We start from the raw sequence: 19,526 nt of genomic DNA, 5'->3' as shown, positions 1-19,526 counted from the left end.
CACAGGAAGGAATCAATGAAAGCAGATATTTATTAAAGCAAGAAAGCACTCCACAGGGTGGGAGTGGGCCCAAGCACAGTTTGTAACTGGCCCAAGCCCGGTTACAAAGTTTTCTGAGTTTTACGCAGAAACTCTCTGCACTATCTTCACAACTTTTCTGTAAATCTTAAACTATTCTAACATTTTAAAAAGTTTATTAAGAGAAAAAACCCAGGCTTTAGATTCTGGAGCCTATACTTTTAACCACTGTGCTATACTCTTATCTCTAGACCCCTGGTCCAAGGGAAGCTTGGAGGAGTTGACAAATATACGTTTCCTAGGTCCCCAGAATGGTCCTCATTCCTGCCCATGACAAAAACTGATTGTTTAGACTTTGCTTTGTTTATCTGACATTCTGTAGTGTTTGTTCAGTGCATCTCCCTTGTTATTTTAATTAGACAAAAATCTATTACTTACGACCTAAAAACATCAGCAGGGGCAGCAGCATCAATTATAACCAACACTTAACACACTCACTGTAAATGGGTCCTGTTCTAAACATTTCACACGTATTCATTCATTTGATCCTCCTGAGAACCCTGTTAGTGATAGGGATAGGAGGCAGAGAAATTCCAGGCAGAAAAGGGCAGAGTCCCTGGAGAAGCCCCACCCTCAAGCTTGGAACCATGGCCCCAAAGTGAGATTCCTGTTTTCCCGCTCAAATATTGCCTTTTCCAAAACCACACAGGGCCTGCCACACCCCCAATCCTGTACCCATTAAAAACCCCTTACCCTACTGGCAGAGAACAGAGAAGGGGAGAAGAGGAGAAGCAGCTGGACGTTGGAGACTGTGGTCTGATATCAGAGACAAGCAGCTTGACTTCAGAGGGATGGTTTTGAGAGGTGACAACGTGCTGGTGGCCCTCACTCACTCTCAGTGCCTCCTCAGCCTTGGCATCCGCTCTGGCCACGCTTGAGGAGCCCTTCAGCCTGCTGCTACACTGTGGGAGCCCCTCTCTGGGCTGGCCAAGGCTGGAGCCGGCTCCCTCTGCTTGAGGGGAGGTGTGGAGGGAGAGGCGCGGGTGGGCACCGGGGCTGTGCGAGGCGCTCATGGGCCAGCGTGAGTTCCAGGTGGGCGTGGGCTCAGTGGGCCCTGCACTCAGAGCAGCCAGCCTGGGGCAGTGAGAGGCTTAGCACCCTGGCCAGCATCTGTGGAGGGGGCACCGGGTCCCCCAGCACTGCCAGCCCACCCACGCCACGCTTGAATTCTCACAGGGCCTCAGCTGCCTCCTGGCAGGGCAGGGCTCAGGACCTGCAGCCTGCCATGCCCAAGCCCCGCCCCCCCCGTGGTGGGCTCCTGTGCAGCCTGAGCCTCCCTGAGGGATGCTGCCCCCTGCTCCACGGTGCCTGGTCCCATGGACTGCCCAAGGGCTTAGGAGTGCAGGCCAGTGGTGCAGGACTGGCAGGCAGCTCCGCCTGCGGCCCTGGCGTGGGATCCACTAGGCGAAGCCAGCTGGGCTCCTGAGTTGGGTGGGGACTTGGAGAACTTTTATGTCTAGCCGCAGGATTGTATATGCACCAATCAGCACTCTGTGTGTAGCTCAGGGTTCGTGGATGCACCAATCAGCACTCTGTATCTAGCTAATCTGGTGGGGACTTGGAGAACCTTTATGTCTAGCTAAAGGATTATAAATACACCAATCAGCACCCTGTGTCTAGCTCAAGGTTTGTAAATGCACCAATCAGTGCTCTGTGTCTAGTTAATTTAGTGGGGACTTGGAGAACTTTTACATCTAGCTAGAGGATTGTAAATACACCAATCAGCACTCTGTGTCTAGCTCCGGGATTGTAAATGCACCAATCAGCACCCTGTCAAAACGGACCAATCAGCTCTCTGTAAAACAGACCAATCAGCTCTCTGTAAAATGGGCCAATCAGCAGGATGTGGGTGGGGTGAGATAAGGGAATACAAGCAGACTGCCCGAGCCAGCAGTGGCAACCTGCTCAGGTACCCTTCCACACTGTAGAAGCTTTGTTCTTTTGGTGTTCACAATAAATCTTGCTGCTGCTCACTCTTTGGGTCCAATGCTGCCTTTGTGAACTGTAACACTCACGGTGAAGGTCTGCAGCTTCACTCCTGAAGCCAGCGAGACCACTAACCCACCGGGAGGAACGAACAACTCCAGATGGAAGGAAGGAATAACTCCAGATGGAAGGAACGAAGAAGTCCAGATGCGCCACCTTTAAGAGCTGTAACGCTCACCGCGAAGGTCTGCAGCTTCACTCCTGAAGCCAGTGAGACCACGAACCCACCAGAAAGAAGAAATTCTGGACACGTCCGAACATCAGAAGGAACAAACTCCGGACACACCATCTTTAAGAACTGTAACACTCACCGTGAGGGTCCGCAGCTTCATTCTTGAAGTCAGTGAGACCAAGAACCCACCAATTCTGGACACAGTTTGATGGTGGTGCCTCAGAGAGGAGTCTGGCCAGGGATGACCAGACTCCAGGGGAAGATCACCTTCCTGCTCCAGCCCCCTTCCAACTCCCCTTCCTACCGAGAGCCACTTCCCTCAGCAATAAAATCCTCCACATTCACCACCCTTCAATTTGTTCATGCAAACTGATTTTTCCTGGAAACTGAACAAGAGCTTGTGTACCATGGGTGTGGACACTAAAGGCTGTCACACTGACCCTCTGCCCTCGCTGGCAAAGAGCAACTGCCTCCCACAAAAAGGCAGAGAGTCCACTGAGCTGTTTAACACCTAAGCCATCCATGGACAGCAGAGTTAAAAGAGCGCTGTAACACATGCCCTCTGGGGCTTTGGGGATCGTGGATACACCTCCTACATGCTGCCTTGGGGCCTACATGGAGTTTTGCTCCTGCTGGCGCCCAAAAGTGCTCACTCTGGCTCCTACACCCGCTCACCTGCATGCTGCCCCTCTCATGAGGGGTTGAGAGTTGCAGGCTGGATAAGCAAGGCATCCCTGTCACGAGGCCTGTTAAGGGGTCAAGGAAAATTTCCTGTTTCATTAGGTAGGTGTTAATATCTTCCCATTTTACAGGTGAAGCAACCCATGCACGAATAAATTAACTTCCCAAGGTTACCTATCTAGTAAATGGTAAACCCAGGAGGTCTGGCTCTGGAGTCTGATTCTCTTGCCCACCTGCTGCACTGCCCTCTCTAAGGAATTTCAATGATAGATCTCAGACCTGGATTGGATGCCTTCCTTTCCTTATGTTGTCAAAACTGTGCTCCCCTTCTGAGCTTTTCCAGGGAGCATGAGGCTCTGATCTCTGAATGTTATGGTCATCTTCTGACTACCTGGGGACATTTACTTTGAGAGCACACAGAGATATAGCTTTTGGAATTCTCCATGCTGCATGTAGGTTTGTAAACCAATACCCTGCTCAGACACTGTGTTCTTCTAACACCCTAATGATGGGGTCACATTTCCCTCTCTAGGTACTACAATCTGGTTTCGAAGTTGCCTGAAGAAACTTGAATGGCTTCCTCTTTCATTCCCACAAGGCTCTGAAAACACTTCTGCTGATCCGCTGTCTTCACTCCTACCTCACCCTGGCATAACTGCACTGTACTCAAACTCTATCTGGAAGGAGCAGAGCTGAGGGGTTCTGAACCCACAGAATGGGCTCCAGGCACTAAGAGCTGAATAACACAGAACACCTGTTCCATGTCAAGTTGGTTATCATTTTATACTTTTCTCTTTTTTTTTTTTTTTTTTGAGACGGAGTCTCGCTCTGTCGCCCAGGCTGGAGTGCAGTGGCGCAATCTCGGCTCACTGCAAGCTCTGCCTCCCGGGTTCACGCCATTCTCCTGCCTCAGCCTCTCCGAGTAGCTGGGAATACAGGCGCCCACCACCACGCCCGGCTAATTTTTTTGTATTTTTAGTAGAGACGGGGTTTCACCGTGGTCTCGATCTCCTGACCTCGTGATCCGCCTGCCTCGGCCTCCCAAAGTGCTAGGATTACAAGCGTGAGCCACCATGCCCAGCCCTATCATTTTATACTTTTCTAAAAACCTCAAGGAAGATCTTCAACATAAGCCCTGGCATAAGACATTTTCTATGTATTCAAAATAAGAAAAGGGAATGGTGAATATATTGACAAGTAGCAATTTGAATTATAATGACAATTCTGTAGGATTTTATGTAGCTTGCATATTTAACATTTAAGTATATTGTTCTAGGAATTGTCTGATAAAACTAGAAAAAAAAGAGAAATTATGATGACCATGTGTTCACTCTTTAGACTTTCATCTATGAATTAGCTCACTGAGAGAGATACTTGAAAACTTCGCTTGGTTTCTTCTAATCCATCTTTGGAATGTCCTCCACGGATGGATGCCACGCAGTTGAAACATAAATGCTATAAAAATTAATCCCCCTAGCACCACCGCTGTTGCCACGGCAATAAGCGTGTGTCCTGGGAATGGCAATGGTGCCTCATCAACATAAATCTGCAACAGAAAAAGCAAAGTCTTTAAGCTTTCTGAATTTAGCAATGCAAAACACTGAAAATTTAATGTTCCCCACAATTAATCGGAGAGCAAAACGCTGCCCAGAGTCACAAAGACATTCAGCATCCACAAATCTTGGAAACAGTCTCTTGACAATTGAATAAGTAACAATTTGCCTACAATAAATAGGGGCTAAGAAGTCCATGTATTATCTTATGCCTTTACCCTGTCTTTAATGGTGGAAGGAGGCAGATAAAATGCTTACACAGCAGAACATTCTCTGTCCGGTCACAGAGGAATGGGCAAAGAGCTCTGGGAACGTGGAGGAGGGAATGCCTACCTGCCTAGGGCAGTCAGGGAATGCGCTTTCTGAGCTGGATCATGACGAATAAGTGGGTTCACAGAAGAGAAGGAGATAAAGGAACATTCCAGGTAGAGGCGTATGTCTGTGCTCTTTCAAGCTACCACCTCTTTAGAAAATCCTCTTTGTAGGTGCTGCCAGTATAGGAAACTTTTTATGTATTCAAAATGTTTCCTCTGTGTGAATAGCTAATTAACAGAAGCAAGTAAATTCCTGGAGGACAGATAGGATTATTGACAGAGAGGGACAGTGATGTCTTTTTCTCTGAGATGTGAGGCAAGGGTGGGGTCATTGTATGTTAAATATAGAAGTGGGGCATAAAGAGAGTAGGGAGTTCAAGCCCAGGCTTATGTTTCCTTTGTGAAGCAGGAAGCCAGATCATCTTTTGGGGGAGAAGAACATGCTGATGAATGGAACTAGGACAGTAGGGAATGTGGGAAAGTGCAAAGGACAAGAAAAAGGATGACGGGCTGCTTTAAGGTCTAGCTCAAGTTAAAGGTACCACCATCCTCCCAGTGACCCAAGGAGGTAGCTGATTTCTTAGAAACAGTCCCTCCATGCTATACATTCTCTAAAATTCCCCTCACATTCATTCTTTCCATTCTTTCAGTACTGCTACTGTGATTATTGTGCCACTTTTCATAAATAGGCTACTCTAGTAGCCTCCTTCCCAGCCCACCTGTCCGTGTTGACATCCTAACATTGCCAGATTTATCTTTGTATACAACACCAGTCTGTGTATAAACACCTTTTTCCAAAAATGTTTAATAGCTTTTCATTGTTGACAGGAATGTTGACAGGCGTGTTCTAAAGCTTTCACTCTGACATTCAAAGCCTTCCACAATTGGACCCTAACCTACCTGGCTTTCTTCTAAATAACCTTATATTCCAGCCAAATGGATTTGAGCTATTCAAAAAGCAAACTTTATGCTTTTGATAGTGACAGGAGGCAGTCAAATGCCTAGGCAGATAGGGGCGGGTCGCCGGTGAAACCTGACCTTCAAGCTGAAGGCAGTCCCAGGTAAATCCACGTACCGAATTCGGAACCTGTCTTCCTGTTTGGTGTGCTTTCCTCTGACTGATCCCACCCTTCACCTGTTTTACATATACCTACCCTTCCTAATTGGTTTTCTACACTGCTGTGCCCACCTTTGAGTGGTACCTTTGCTTTAGCCTTTCTTTGCTTACTCATAAGCCAATCAGCATGCTCTCCCCTATTCTGAGCCCATAAAGGCCCCACTGAGCCACACTGGCAAAGAAACCACCTGACTGCAGGGGTGAGGGACCACACCCTACGTCCCCTCTCTGCTGAGAGCTGTTCCATCACTCAATAAAATTATTCTCTGCCCTCCTCACTCTTCAATTGTCAGTGTATCCTCGTTATACTTGGATGCAGGACAAGAACATTGGTACACGCTACAACACAGGTGGGACAAGTGGGCAGGGTGCCTCCAGTGGCAGGCTCAGGGCTGAACAAGGCCCAGGTGGAGGGTGTCACCAGCTGTGGAGGTCCCTGGTTGGCAAAGTGGCCAAGAAAAATCCTGCATCACTTTCCCATATCTGTACCTGGTCTCTCCATCCAGAATGCCTTCCTTATTCATTTCTACCTAATGAAATTTCAGTCACTCCACCAAATGATGTAAAAATTTCACTTGTGGCTGGGCACGGTGGCTCATGCCTGTAATCCCAGCACTTTGGGAGGCCAAGGCGGGCAGATCACGAAGTCAGGAGATTGAGACCATCCTGGCTAACACGGTGAAACCCCGTCTCTCCTAAAAATACAAAAAAATTAGCCGGGTGTGGTGGGGGCGCCTGTAAGTCCCAGCTACTCGGGAGGCTGAGGCAGGAGAATGGTGCGAACCCAGGAGGTGGAATTTGCAGTGAGCTGAGATCGTGCCACTACACTCCAGCCTGGGCGACAGAGCAAGACTCCATCTCAAAAAAAAAAAATTCACTTTCTTATTTAAGCCATTTATTATATTTCTAAGATTAGAAATGTCTATCACCTCTGAATTCTGTATTCTCCACCTAAATTGCTACCTCTAAAGTTCTGAAAAACACTTTTTCTTCAAATGTTTCCCTTCTAATCTTCTTCAACCATCCAAATATTCCACACCATTTCTAAAAAACGTTAGACCTCAGAATTATGAGTCTGTTTTAGATACAATGTCTATTTACTCCTAAAATACTTTAATTTGTATTTTTAAGCACAAAAATTCACTTAAATAACCAGAGTGCAATGATCAAAGTCAAGAAATTAACATTAAGACAACACTATTCTGTAATTACAGATCTTACTCCTTTTTTTTTTCTCAATTATCCCCATAATGTATTTTGGGTGAAAGAAAATCCAAGCTTATGGGTTGTGTTTCATTGTTTCAGCATTCTCCTTTCTCCTCCCCTTTCTTTTCTTTTTTTTTTTTTTTTGAGATGGAGTCCTGCTCTGTCACCCAGGCTGGAGTGCAGTGGCGCAATCTTGGCTCACTGCAAGTTCCACCTCCCGGGTTCACGCCATTCTCCTGCCTCAGCCTCCCGAGTAGCTGGGACTACAGGCGCCTGCCACCACGCCTGGCTAATTTTTTTAATTTTTTTGTAGAGACGGGGTTTCACCATGGTCTCGATCTCCTGACCTCGTGATCCACCTGCCTCGGCCTCCCAAAGTGCTGGGATTACAAGCGTGAGCCACCGCGCCCGGCCTTCCTTTCTTTTCTTCACGGAGCTTCACTATGTTACCAGGCTGGAGTGCAGTGGTTATTCGCTGGCATGTTAATACTGGACTGAGGCCTCAAACCCCTGGCCTCAGATGATCCTCCCTCGGCCTCCCAAATAGCTGAGGTTACAGTCACGTGTCACCAGGTCTGGCTATTTCAGGGTACTTTCTTTTTTTTCCTTTTTTTTTCCAGACAGAGTCTCACTCTGTCGCCCAGGCTGGATGAAGTGCAGTGGTGCGATCTTGGCTCACTGCAATCTCCGCCTCCTGGGTTCAAGCAATTCTCTTGCCTCAGCCTCCTGAGTAACTGGGATTACAGGCATGCACTACCACACCTGGCTAATTTTTTGTATTTTTAGTAGAGATGGGGTTTCACCGTGTTGGCCAGGCTGGTCTTGAACTCCTGACCTCAAGTGATCCACCCATGTCGGCCTCCCAAAGTACTGGGATTACAGGCGTGAGCCACCACGCCCAGCCTATTTCAGAGTACTTTCAAAAGCAGGTTCCAACAGTCCCAAGAACCTTTATACACTTTCTCTATATTTTCTTAACAATTCCTTTCCTTTATTAATGGTGCAGTCATGCCTATCTTTCTTTTATCCATTTTTGTTCTTCCTCCATTCCTGAAGCTTCAAGTTTCCTGTTGTTATCACTTTTCTTCTGTTTGAATAACTTCTTTAAGCATTTTCAAAAGAGAAGTTCTCCTGACAATGGATTCTCTTAGTTTTCTCTCATTTGAGAAAGTCTTGATTTTTTATTCCTGAAAGATATTTTCAGTAGATAGAGAATTCTGGATTGACAATCCTTCCTCCCCACTCAACCCTCACCCCAACACTTTAAAGATGTTGTATAACTTTCTTTTGCCTCTGTGGTTTCTGTTGAGAAATCAGCAGTCATTCAAACTGTACCCTTGTATACAGTGTTGTTTTTCTCTGACCACTTTTAATATTTTATCATCTTGATTTTTGGTAGTTTGATTATGATGTGTTCAGGCATGGTTTTCTCTATCTTTACCTTGTTTAGGGCTCATTAAGCTTCTTGAATATGTAAACTTATGTCTTCACCAAACTTGAGGCTTTTCAATCTTTATTTCTTTCCTTTCTTCTTCTTCTTTTTTTTTGAGACAGGGTCTCATTCTGTCACCCAGACTGGAGTGCAGTGGCATGACCTCAGCTCACTGCAGCCTTGACCTCCCAGGCTGAAGCAACCCTCCCACCTTGGCCTCCAGAGTAGCTGGAATACAGGTGCATGCCTCCATGCCTGGCTATTTTTTTTGTATTTGTAGAGACAGAGCCTTGCCATGTTGCTCAGTTGGTCTTAAATTCCTGAGCTCAAGCGATCCACCCACCTTGGCCTCCCAAAGTGCTGGGATTTTTTTCCCCATACCAGTCTCTTTCTCCTCTCCTTCATGGACTCTGATAACATAAATGTTAGACCTTCTGATACTGTCATACAGATCCCTGAGGCAAGATCTTCCTCTTCTTAAAATACTTTTTCTTCAGGTTGGGTTTCCACTGACTTGCTTTCAAGTTCACTGATTTTTTTCCTGTTCCATATCCATTCAGCAATTGAGTCCTTTTGGTAGTTTTTAAATTTAAATATTATAGTTTTTAGTTCTAAAATTTCCATTTTGTCCTTTTTAAGTAGCTTCTAGATCTCTGCTTATAATTGATCATTTTCTACTTATTTCAAAAGTGTTTACCTGTACTGCATGGAGCATGGTTATAATAGCTAGTTTAGAATATTTGATAATTGCATTTGTGGTCCTTTGTTGATGTCTTTTCTCTTCAGAATTGATTATATTGTCTTGGTTGTTGATATGGTGAATAATATCAGATTGCATCCTGGTAAATAATGGTGAGTAATATCAGATTGTATCCTGGTAAATATGGTGAACAATATTGGATTGTATCCTGGACATTTTTGATGTTATGTTGGGAGATTCTGGTTCTTGTTTAAAAGTCATCTGGAAAATGCTGATTATTTATTTGTTTGTTTTTAGCAGTCAATAACACTGGTTGAGTTCAGGTCACGAGTTATGCCTCACCTTCTGTGGGTGGTGGTTTCAATGTCAGTTCGGTTTTCCAAGCTGTTGCTATGCTATTTGTGTCTTCCTGGTTGGTACCTGTGCCACTCAGGAGCTGCTCTGAAACTAGAGGATGTTTACTTTGTAGTTTTATTTCAAAGGCTTTGCTATTTTCTTTAGGTGTGCCCTGGTCATATGCAGCTTCTTCCTGGTGCTAGTTTATATAAAGAATCAGGACTCCCTTTCTCCAGCCCTCTTCTCATAGAGATGTCCCCCCATGCTTTCCACTCTTAGAGGTCCTTTCCCTCATTCTCTGGAAAGAAAGTGGAGCTTCTATGAGAATTTTAGCCCTCTGTGCTATTGTGCTATTCCCCACAACCAGGGCTGCTCTTGGGCCAAAGAGATGAGAAAAGAGAGAAAAAAATAACAGGGATTTTCCTTCACACTCCTCATGTGACAGATGCTTCTCTTCCTAGTTTCTTTATCTAGTGGGTTGAATTTTTCTCTCAGGGTTTTAGAGGTTTGCACTGCTGCAATGGCCACCCACCAGTGTAGTAGTGCAGAGCCATTATTGGGGCTGGCCTTAGAGCTGGGCCAGAACAGGAGAGAGAGAGAGAGAGAGAGAGAGAGAGAGAATGTTAATGTAATATCAGCATTTGACAGTGACTCATTAATTGATTTTTATCAAATCCTTATTCCTTCCCATGCCTCACAGGCAGCCCATGTCATTATATGAATAAGCAAAAATGAGTTGTTGCTTTCATGGGATGACTTGGGAAAGACTGATTCTGGTTTTCAATTCCTTTGGATCTTGAAAGCCTTTGAAATATTTAAGACAATGATTACAGTTCAAACAGCCAAAAGGAGGATAATCAGACTAGAAACTAAAAAGTTACAGAAATATGTTCTTTGGAGAAGTCGAGGTGAGAGGAAGAGCATTAAAAGTCAGAAAACTGGGCTCAACAAGGAAGGTGGAGAAGGGACAAAAACAAAGACAGCCACGTATTATTATATATATATTATTAAAATTCTGGCAGCATCAATCAGTCCTGGCACCCATCATGCACCCTGGCTTCGTCACTACTGATAGTGTCACTGCTACCCTTCAGGATCCCCTGTCTTTAAGCCTTGTCCATCACACAAATTCTGCCAATTTTTTCTCTTCGGTGTCTCTTGAATTGGTTTTGTCATGTTTTTTTCCCCAGCCATCACCCCTCTGATGCCGAGTGCATCCATTTTACCTGAAATTCTTCAATTAAGTTACAAAAAGTTACTCCTGAAATGACGGTCACTCTAAAGTGGAAAAGTTCAGAGCCCTGTGGAAAAAAGCACACCCAGTTGTTAGCAGCATCAACATGTACATTCCTTTAAGTATTAATAAAAATATACCCTGGGGCCACTGTCCCTATAGATGCTGCATGAAAAGATTCCCATCCTCTTCCTAAGGCTCTCGGACATACACATCATGCATCAAAATAAAAAGATGGATTGAAGTGGAGGGATTCAATAGCTGATCCTTTTTTTTTTTTTTTTTTTAGAATGAGGAGACTAAAACTAAACCTGGCCTTGATAAGTACTTTGGGCTAATCCTCGTATTTGTGGCTTCAATATGTTCCCTAATTCTGACTGGTTTTCACAATTATCTGTATTATACCAACTTCATGTATTTTTATGGGCAGCTGGAACCAGAAGACATGTGGTCGTGCATATCCAGGTGAATAATACTGAGCCCATTTCTTCCCTTTCACTTTCGGAAACACTCTTTCTTCTCCACTTTGCTAGATAATATGGCTTGCCTATCTGCTCAAAACTTTGGAAATAATAACACCAAGGGAAATGGAGAAAAAAATAAACCCTCTTCATATACTTTAAAGGTATATACTTTAAAGATGTTATTCCCACCATTCCTGGTTACCTATACTTTAGAATTAAAACCAATCTTAGTTTAGACATACATGTTTTATCTAAACTCAACACAGTAAAAACAACAATGCCATCATTACCTTTATGCTTAAGTTGAGACCTGAAGGATTATACACTACAGCACCAAGAATTGGTTCTACTAATTGTTTCATTCTTTTAATCTTTTCTGGCACAGTGTGTTCTAAAAATACATAAAACATATTTTAAGCACACTTATTTTCTCATTTCATATTAGGTTGGTGCAAAAGTAATTGCTGTTTTTGCCATTACTTTTAATTTACTATTACTATTTCATTTGCAATTACTAATATAAAATTTGTTATGCACATTAAGGTACAATGAAAGATTTCACTCCATAATATGACCAAGTTATCCCATACTTTTAGTTCTGCTTGACTTTGTAGACGATGTATTTAGGGGAGTTAGGCCCAATATCTCACATTGCCTTCAAGGGCATCCTCAAGAAGTTCAAGACTTCTGATCAGCTTCACGCTGACCTTTTCCTTCCAGCCCCATGCTCAGGATCAGTCCTGACCTGCACGTGCTTCGTGTTTTTGGCAGTAAGGTCATCTCAGGACCTCCTTAGTGATAGGTAAACGATTTATAATAAGGTGGCAGTAAAGTTTTACAATGGGATTACTTGACTATTTTCCTGCCTTTCTTGTCATCCTTTCTAAAACTAGATAGGTAGTGTCGGGGTTAGACGTTGCAGTGGTATAAAGGTACACAGAATCTAAAGGAAAAGAAACAGCTGTGATTGTAATTTCCAATTTCAATAGTGTAAATACTCTCACCCTTGCTAATTTCAAGCTACCAATGGTTTAACATCTAGCTTGTAAAATGTTTAAATATTTAATGATCAGGACTCTAAAACTGGTAAGAACAGTTTCCAGCACACCACAGAAAATGGGGATGTCAGTTAATGCAAAATATTTAATAGCTTTATTTTGCTGGATTTTTCATTTCAAAAACGCATATATGTTGGCCAGAGTAAGACTCACTGAATACCAAATGCCTGGATATTTAGTAACATATTAGTGGCCGACCAAAATTTCTGTTTAGTTAATTATTTCTATCTACCTATGTATCTCCTTAGAGTGTTCATATGTGAACACAAAATGTGCAACAAAAAGTTACATATTTGAGGTAAAGTGAATAGGGGTAAACATCTTATTTAAAATATTTCTGCATCTTTTCAATTATTTTACCATAAAACCTTTAAGAAACCTTTAAGAAACTCGTATAATTAGAAGACAGATCCTAAAGATTATCTGGCCACACCTTTTACAACCTCCTCTGTCACACTGAATGGGCAGGGAAAGGAAATGCCAGACCGGCATGCAGCACAAATTCAGTCAGTCATTGTTGCTATTGATCCACAAAATGACCTTCGATTTTTTTTGCAGTGTAAATTATTCAAAAATGCTTTTACCCTAGAATCCAGGCCACTGGAAGTGATGATGAAATAAGTGGGAAACAATAGAAGTAAACAGCAATATGCCAACTGATCCAAATCCATTTGCAAGAACTCCTGGCTCTCTTTTGTGTGAACAGGCTTTGAAAACCATTGATCTTTGTAAACCAGTAACAATATTACTTATCAGATAAAATAATTACAGATGAAAGCAAACCCTACTCAGTTTCCAGTTGTGCCTCATGTTCACTTCAGTCACAGTAACCAGATATGGAGATTGCAATGGGACACGTCCATCCTCGTTGATAATTTCCAAAGAAACTGGATATTGTGTAATTGGAAACTTAAAGCGAGGAACCTGAAATACAAATTCCAAGAATGAATGTAAACTTGGAAAAGTCAATAGTCACTTCATTTCCTAGTAAAAAACGAAAAGATATATTGCCAATAGTTTGGCTGTTCAATGAAATGTGCTTCTGAGGGGTTTCTGCCTTTTCAGTCAAGAAAATGTCTTAGAGCAGAATCAATGTGAACTCCAAAGGCAGTATATACATCGTGGTAACAAAACTCATCACTTCTATAGGCCTTTTTCACAGGAATTTACTATGATGTCACTCAGAATTTTTTTTGGCTAAATCATATCCCAGGAGGGCATGCATAGATCGCTCACCCTCCTTTTGCCACTCTTCCAGCCAGTCAGTCTTTCAGGCACAATCTGTAAACTTGGGCTCTGGTGTCAGAGCTCAAAGCCAGCCCCAATGCATGTTAATAATGAGATCTTTGGCAAATTGCCTGCCTTCTCTGTGACTCGAATTAAATGAGATAAATCATGGAGAAGGCTTAGAGTAGCATTTAGTAGATAGTAAGTGCTCACGAAACATTATTTTAGTTCAGCAAGGGGGTATATAAAAACAGCCCTCATAATTTACAGAATGCTGGCCAGACACAATGGCTCATGCTTATAATCCCAGCACTTTGGGAGGCCAAGGCGGGTGGATCACTTGGGGTCAGGAGTTTGAGACCAGTCTGGCCAACATGGTGAAACTCCATCTCTACTGAAAATACAAAAATTAGCTGGTCATAGTGGTGGGCACCTGTAGTCCCAGCTACTTGAGAGTCTGAGGCAGGAGAATCACTTAAACCCAGGAGGCAGAGGTTGCAGTGAGCTGAGATGGCGCCATTGCACTCCAGCCTGGGCGACAGAGCAAGACTCAGTCTCAAAAAAAGTAAAAACGAAAATAAAATAATGACAATTTACAGAATGCTGACTCTTTGCCAACATATTGTGTATATATTTAAAATATATATCTTATATATAGTCTCTAGATGTCTTTTTTTTTTTTTTTTTTGAGATGGAGTCTAGCTCGGTTGCCCAGGCTAGAGTGCAGTGGCGCGATCTTGGCTCACTGCAAGCTCCGCCTCCCGGGTTCACGCCATTCTCCTGCCTCAGCCTCCCCAGTAGCTGGGACTACAGGCACCTGCCACCATGCCTGGCTAAGTTTTTTGTATTTTTAGTAGAGATGGGGTTTCACTGTGTTAGCCAGGATGGTCTTGATCTCCTGACCTCATGATCAGCCCGCCTCAGCCTCCCAAAGTGCTGGAATTACAGGCATGAGCCACCGAGACGGCCTCTAGATGTCTTACATATAGTTTTATATATGTATAGTCTGTGTAATAACAATTTCTCAATATACAGTCTTACAAGGACTTTGAAATTGATCTGTTTGAAAGATATACCAACTGCATATTTGTTTTTTTTCTTTTTTTTGAGACAGAATCTTGCTCTGTCACCCAGACTGGAGTGCAATGGTGCGATCTCTGCTTACTGCGATCTCTGCTTACTGCAACCTCTGCTTCCCAGGTTTAAGCAATTCTGTCTCAGCCTCCTGAGTAGCTGTGACTACAGGTGCAAGCCACCATGCCCGGCTAATTTTTGTATTTTTAGTAGAGATTGGGTTTCACCATATTGGTCAGACTGTTTTCAAACTCCTGACCTCAGGTGATCCACCCGCCTCGGCCTCCCAAAGTGCTGGGATTACAGGCGTGAGCCACCACACCTGGCCCCAACTGCATATTTGATTCTTCTAATGCAAACTCTGATACTAACAGAATAAAATATTATTTGACACAGAAGCCACCTCTTAACCAACATATTACACTGTCTTTCATTTGTGACTGTCAGCAGGCTGAGCTTGATTACAATGACTTTGCCTTCTATATTCCGAGAACCTGACACTAGATACTCAAAGTTGTTTTAAATGAATCAATATTTACCATAACCTGGTATAGTGTTTTACAGACTACAAGCTGCTTTTGTATACATAGGGGTGTGTGTGGGTGTGGGCATGTGTGTGTCTTTATACGAATGCTGTGGAATGGACAAGGTAGTGCAGGTATTATTGTTTTATTTTACCGATGAGGTTCATTAACTTGCAAGGTACATTTAAATCCGGATCTTTCTAGCTCAGTGTCATATTTAGCTCTGCATCATAATAAGACATTATTTCTATGTCTTAGTTTTCATGTTTAACCTAAAGGCACATTTCAAAATCTTGTTAATAAGAAAGTATCCTGTCTTCAGTTATTAAAAATGATCTTACTTTTTCCCTGCAATCTGAGAAAGCAACAGCATGTGAAAACTTCTGATCCTTTGTGCAGTTACACTCCTCCCGAGTGGAAACATTAGCACACTGTTTGAATTTACCAGTTTTCTGCAAATAGAAGTAACAGATGTTGACTTGTTTCTCTGCATGGCAGGATTTCTGCAAACTGATAAATATCTAATAAATATTTATTCCCTGAAGAAGTGAAATTCCTGAGAAGTTAAAAAGGGAAAGCAACTCATTAATAATAAAGTAAGAATAGAAGTACAGTATTTCTGAATTTTAATTGCCCCCTTGCTTGGTAATTTGAACCCAAGTATTACTCAGTCACTTGCTGTTCACCTCGTGCAATTGCATGGGACCTAGAAAGCCTGTGTGATTCTGAATTCTGCATCCCAGTACTACCAAACGAACTGCTCTTGGCCCCTGCCATTGCAGGGATCCAGATGGAAACATAAAATGGGTGGCCTTGATAACATGGGGCTGCACACTCTCCAAACCTACTATTTCATACTTGTCTTTCTTCATAGCATACATTGATATTTTAAATCTCCACTATATCTGCCCATTTGTCATTCATTTATACTTGATCTCTCTTGCCATTAATTTATATTATTATTATTATTATTATTATTATTATTATTATTAGAGATAGTGTCTTGCTCTGTTGCCCAGGCTTTAGTGCAGGGGCTCAATCATAGCTCACTGCAATCTTGAACTCCTGGACTCAAGCAATCCTCCCATCTTATTCTCCCTAGTATTATAGTTGGGACTACAGGCACACACCACCATACTTGGCTGATTGAAAAAAATTTTTTTTGGTAGAGTCTATCCTGACTATGAAATAGAAAAGAAAAACCCATTTTCTGGGGAGAAATTCAAGCCAGTTGCAGAAATTTGCAAGTAGCAAGGAGCCTACTGTTAATCCTCAAGACTATGGGGAAAATGTCTCCAGACCATGTCAGAGACCTTCATGGCAGCCCCTCCCATCACAGGCCCAGAAGCCCAGGAGGAAAAATTGGTTTTGTGGGCTGGGCACAGGGTCCCCATGCTGTGTGTAGCCTAGGGACTTGGTGCCCTGTGTCCCAGCTGCTCCAGCCATGGCTGAAAGGGGCCAACGTACAGCTCAGGCTGTGGCTTCAGAGGGTGGAAGTCCCAAGCCTTGGCAGCTTCCACATGGTGTTGAGCCTGTGGGTGCACAGAAGTCAAGAATTGAGGTTTGGGAACCTCTGCCTAGATTTCAGATGTATAGAAACACCTGGATGCCCAGGCAAAAGTTTTCTGCAGGGGTGGGGACCTCATGGAGAACCTCTGCTAGGGCAGTGCAGAAGGGAAATGTGGGGTGGGAGCTCCCACACAGAGTCCCCACCAGGGCACTGCCTAGTGGAGCTGTGAGAAGAGGGCCACTGTCCTCCAGACCCCAGAATGGTAAATCCACTGACAGCTTGCACCGGGTGCCTGGAAAAGCTGCAGACACTCAACATCAGCCCATGAAAGCAGCCAGGAGGGAGGCTGTATCTTGCAAAGCCACAGGGGTGGAGCTGCTGAAAACCATGAGAACCCACCTGTTTCATCAGCATGACCTGGAGTCAAAGGAGATCATTTTAGAGTTTTAAAATTTGACTGCCCTGCTGGATTTTGGACTTGCATGGGTCCTATAACCCCTTGGTTTTAGCAAATTTCTCCCATTTGGAATAGCTATATTTACCCAATACCTGTAACCCTATTGTATCTAGGAAGTAACTAGCTTGTTTTTGATTTTACAGGCTCATAGGTGGAAGGGACTTGCCTTGTCTCACATGAGACTTTGTAATGTGGACTTTTGGGTTGATGCTGAAATGAGTTAAGACTTTAGGGGACTGTTGGGAAGGGATGATTGGTTTTAAAATGTGAGGACATGAGATCTGGAGGGGCCAGGGGCAGAATGATATGATTTGGCTGTGTTCCCATTCAAATCTCAACTTGAATTGCATCTCCCAGAATTCCCACATGTTGTGGGAGGGAACCAGTTGGAAGTCATTGAATCACAGGGGCTGGTTTTTCCCATGCTATTCTTGTGAAAGTGAATAAGTCTCACAAGATCTGATGGGTTTATCAGGAGTTTCCACTTTTGCTTTCTCCTCATTTTCTCTTGCTGCTGCCATGTAAGAACTGCCTTTTGAACTCTGCCATGATTCTGAGGCCTCCCCAGCCATGTGGAACTGTAAGTCCAATTAAACCTCTTTCTTTTGTAAATTGCCCAGTCTTGGGTATGTCTTTATCAGCAGTGTGAAAATGGACTAATACAATGGGGAGGTCCCAAAAGCTCATTTTTAGCAGGTTGTGAAGTCTCATGTCTTGTGAAGAGAAAATAGAGGGGAGGAAGGGAGAAAAAAACAACTATAAAAAATACAACAGTCCTGGAAAAATCAATATAGGCCACATTACTCTGAAGTCCATATACTAGTAGGCAGGTATGGAAGTGGCTTATGTATGTAAATAGGTTGTAGTTATTTTCTCCTGAAGTTTAAGTTGTCTGGCTTCAGTTTGCAGGGTTTTAAGAAAGCACAGCTTAGTTTTCAGTGACTCCAAATAAAGAAAAATGGGGATAAAAAAGAAGGAAAAAAATTAAAAACATTATTTTGAAGACTTGTAGTCAAGAAAAATTAGAATTCAGTCCAAACTATAGAAAATAATAAAAATTGAAAAAAATATTAGGCAAGACTAGGATCTAACAACAGGTCTACTGTAGTTTTGAAACATAATTTTTCTCTCCCCAGTTTCCCATTTTTACTAAAGACAAATCATGGTATGACTGGTATGCCTTATTATACTTGGCCTAATATTTGTACACAGTGTAGCAAGAATAATTATTTTTTACATAGGCTTTTAAATTGACTTTGATGAACTTTGTTCTATAGGAGGAATCTCAGATAAGGTTTATTTATTTATTTGTTTTTAATTTATTTTTATTTTAATTTTTTTAGTAGAGACAGGGTTTTACTGTGTTAGCCAGGATGGTCTCAATCTCCTGACCTCGTGGTCTGCCCATCTCGGTCTCCCAAGGTGCTGGGATTACAGGTGTGAGCCACCGCACCCAGCCCAGATAAAACTTTTTTAAAGCCGAGCCCAACCATGGATTTGTGCCATCAAATGTCTATGAATTGTGCGAATTTCCTCTCCTCTTGAGGATCCAAGATAAACCTGGGGCTTCTGTGCCTGTCAGAAAGTGACATTCTTCACTAAGCACAGGTCAGAAACCCTGTACAGGGACTGTGTACACAAAATATGAGGCCAGTTTTCCAAGGGCTTTATTGGCTCCATAAGTCAAGTTTGCTTCCTTAAAGAAAAGCACATCATTCCAGTCAAAGCCTTGGTAAAATAAGCAATTCCTCCAGTTGTGTCCTATTGCAAAAAAAACCAGATTCTTACTGCCCTTATGCAAATAACTATATTGCTATAAATTAAGAATAGTCACAAATAGTTTCCAAATTCTAGAGAAATCAGGTAGAGGGAAACAAATAGGTTCCAAATTTTGTTCACAGGGTTATACTTTACTCAATTATTAAAAGCTGTAAATAGCTTAAAATAATTGTTTTCTTAACTCTGAAAAACAAAACAAAGTATCAGCAACATTTAAGCAAAAAGTCAAAAAGATTACTTCCGTTTTCTATTGGTTCAGTTAATTCAGTTAACTCCTATTCTGTTTGATAGTCATGAACATTTCAGCTCTCCATGAGAGTTCTGAAAGTTCCTTTATTCCAATGTCACAATTTCCAAAGTTATCAGAAAACCTGCATTTAGGTGCACCTGTTAGAGTCCTATAGCTAATTATAAATCCACCCCCTCTTTTTTTTTTGAGACAGAGTCTTACTCTGTCACCCAGGCTGGAGTGCAGTGGCACAATCTTGGCTCACTACAAGCTCCGCCTCCTGGATTCATGCCATTCTCCTGCCTCAGCCTCCTGAGTAGCTGGGACTACAGGTGCCTGCCACCACGCCCGGCTAATTGTTTGCATTTTTAGTAGAGATGGGGTTTCACCTTGTT

General features: G+C 42.9%; 1 protein-coding gene across 1 annotated transcript in view; it reads right to left on the bottom strand.

Moving 5' to 3' along the window:
* Nucleotides 1-4,210: 4,210 nt before the first annotated feature.
* The window catches only part of CATSPERB (cation channel sperm associated auxiliary subunit beta), a 153,847-nt gene continuing 138,531 nt past the window's right edge, over nucleotides 4,211-19,526 (bottom strand). Inside the window, exons 22-26 of the mRNA XM_030803388.1 lie at nucleotides 15,498-15,608; nucleotides 13,120-13,255; nucleotides 11,564-11,664; nucleotides 10,802-10,876; nucleotides 4,211-4,463 (exon numbers count right to left, since the gene is read on the bottom strand). Of these exons, the coding sequence (XP_030659248.1) occupies nucleotides 4,260-4,463; nucleotides 10,802-10,876; nucleotides 11,564-11,664; nucleotides 13,120-13,255; nucleotides 15,498-15,608 (627 nt within the window). The 3' untranslated portion in view covers nucleotides 4,211-4,259. The remainder of the gene's footprint in view (nucleotides 4,464-10,801; nucleotides 10,877-11,563; nucleotides 11,665-13,119; nucleotides 13,256-15,497; nucleotides 15,609-19,526) is intronic.

This window comes from Nomascus leucogenys, chromosome 22a, assembly GCF_006542625.1.
Source record: "Nomascus leucogenys isolate Asia chromosome 22a, Asia_NLE_v1, whole genome shotgun sequence".
Lineage (NCBI taxonomy): Eukaryota > Metazoa > Chordata > Mammalia > Primates > Hylobatidae > Nomascus > Nomascus leucogenys.
Note: the sequence above shows the minus strand (reverse complement) of the source record. Positions and strands in the feature narration are given on the sequence as shown.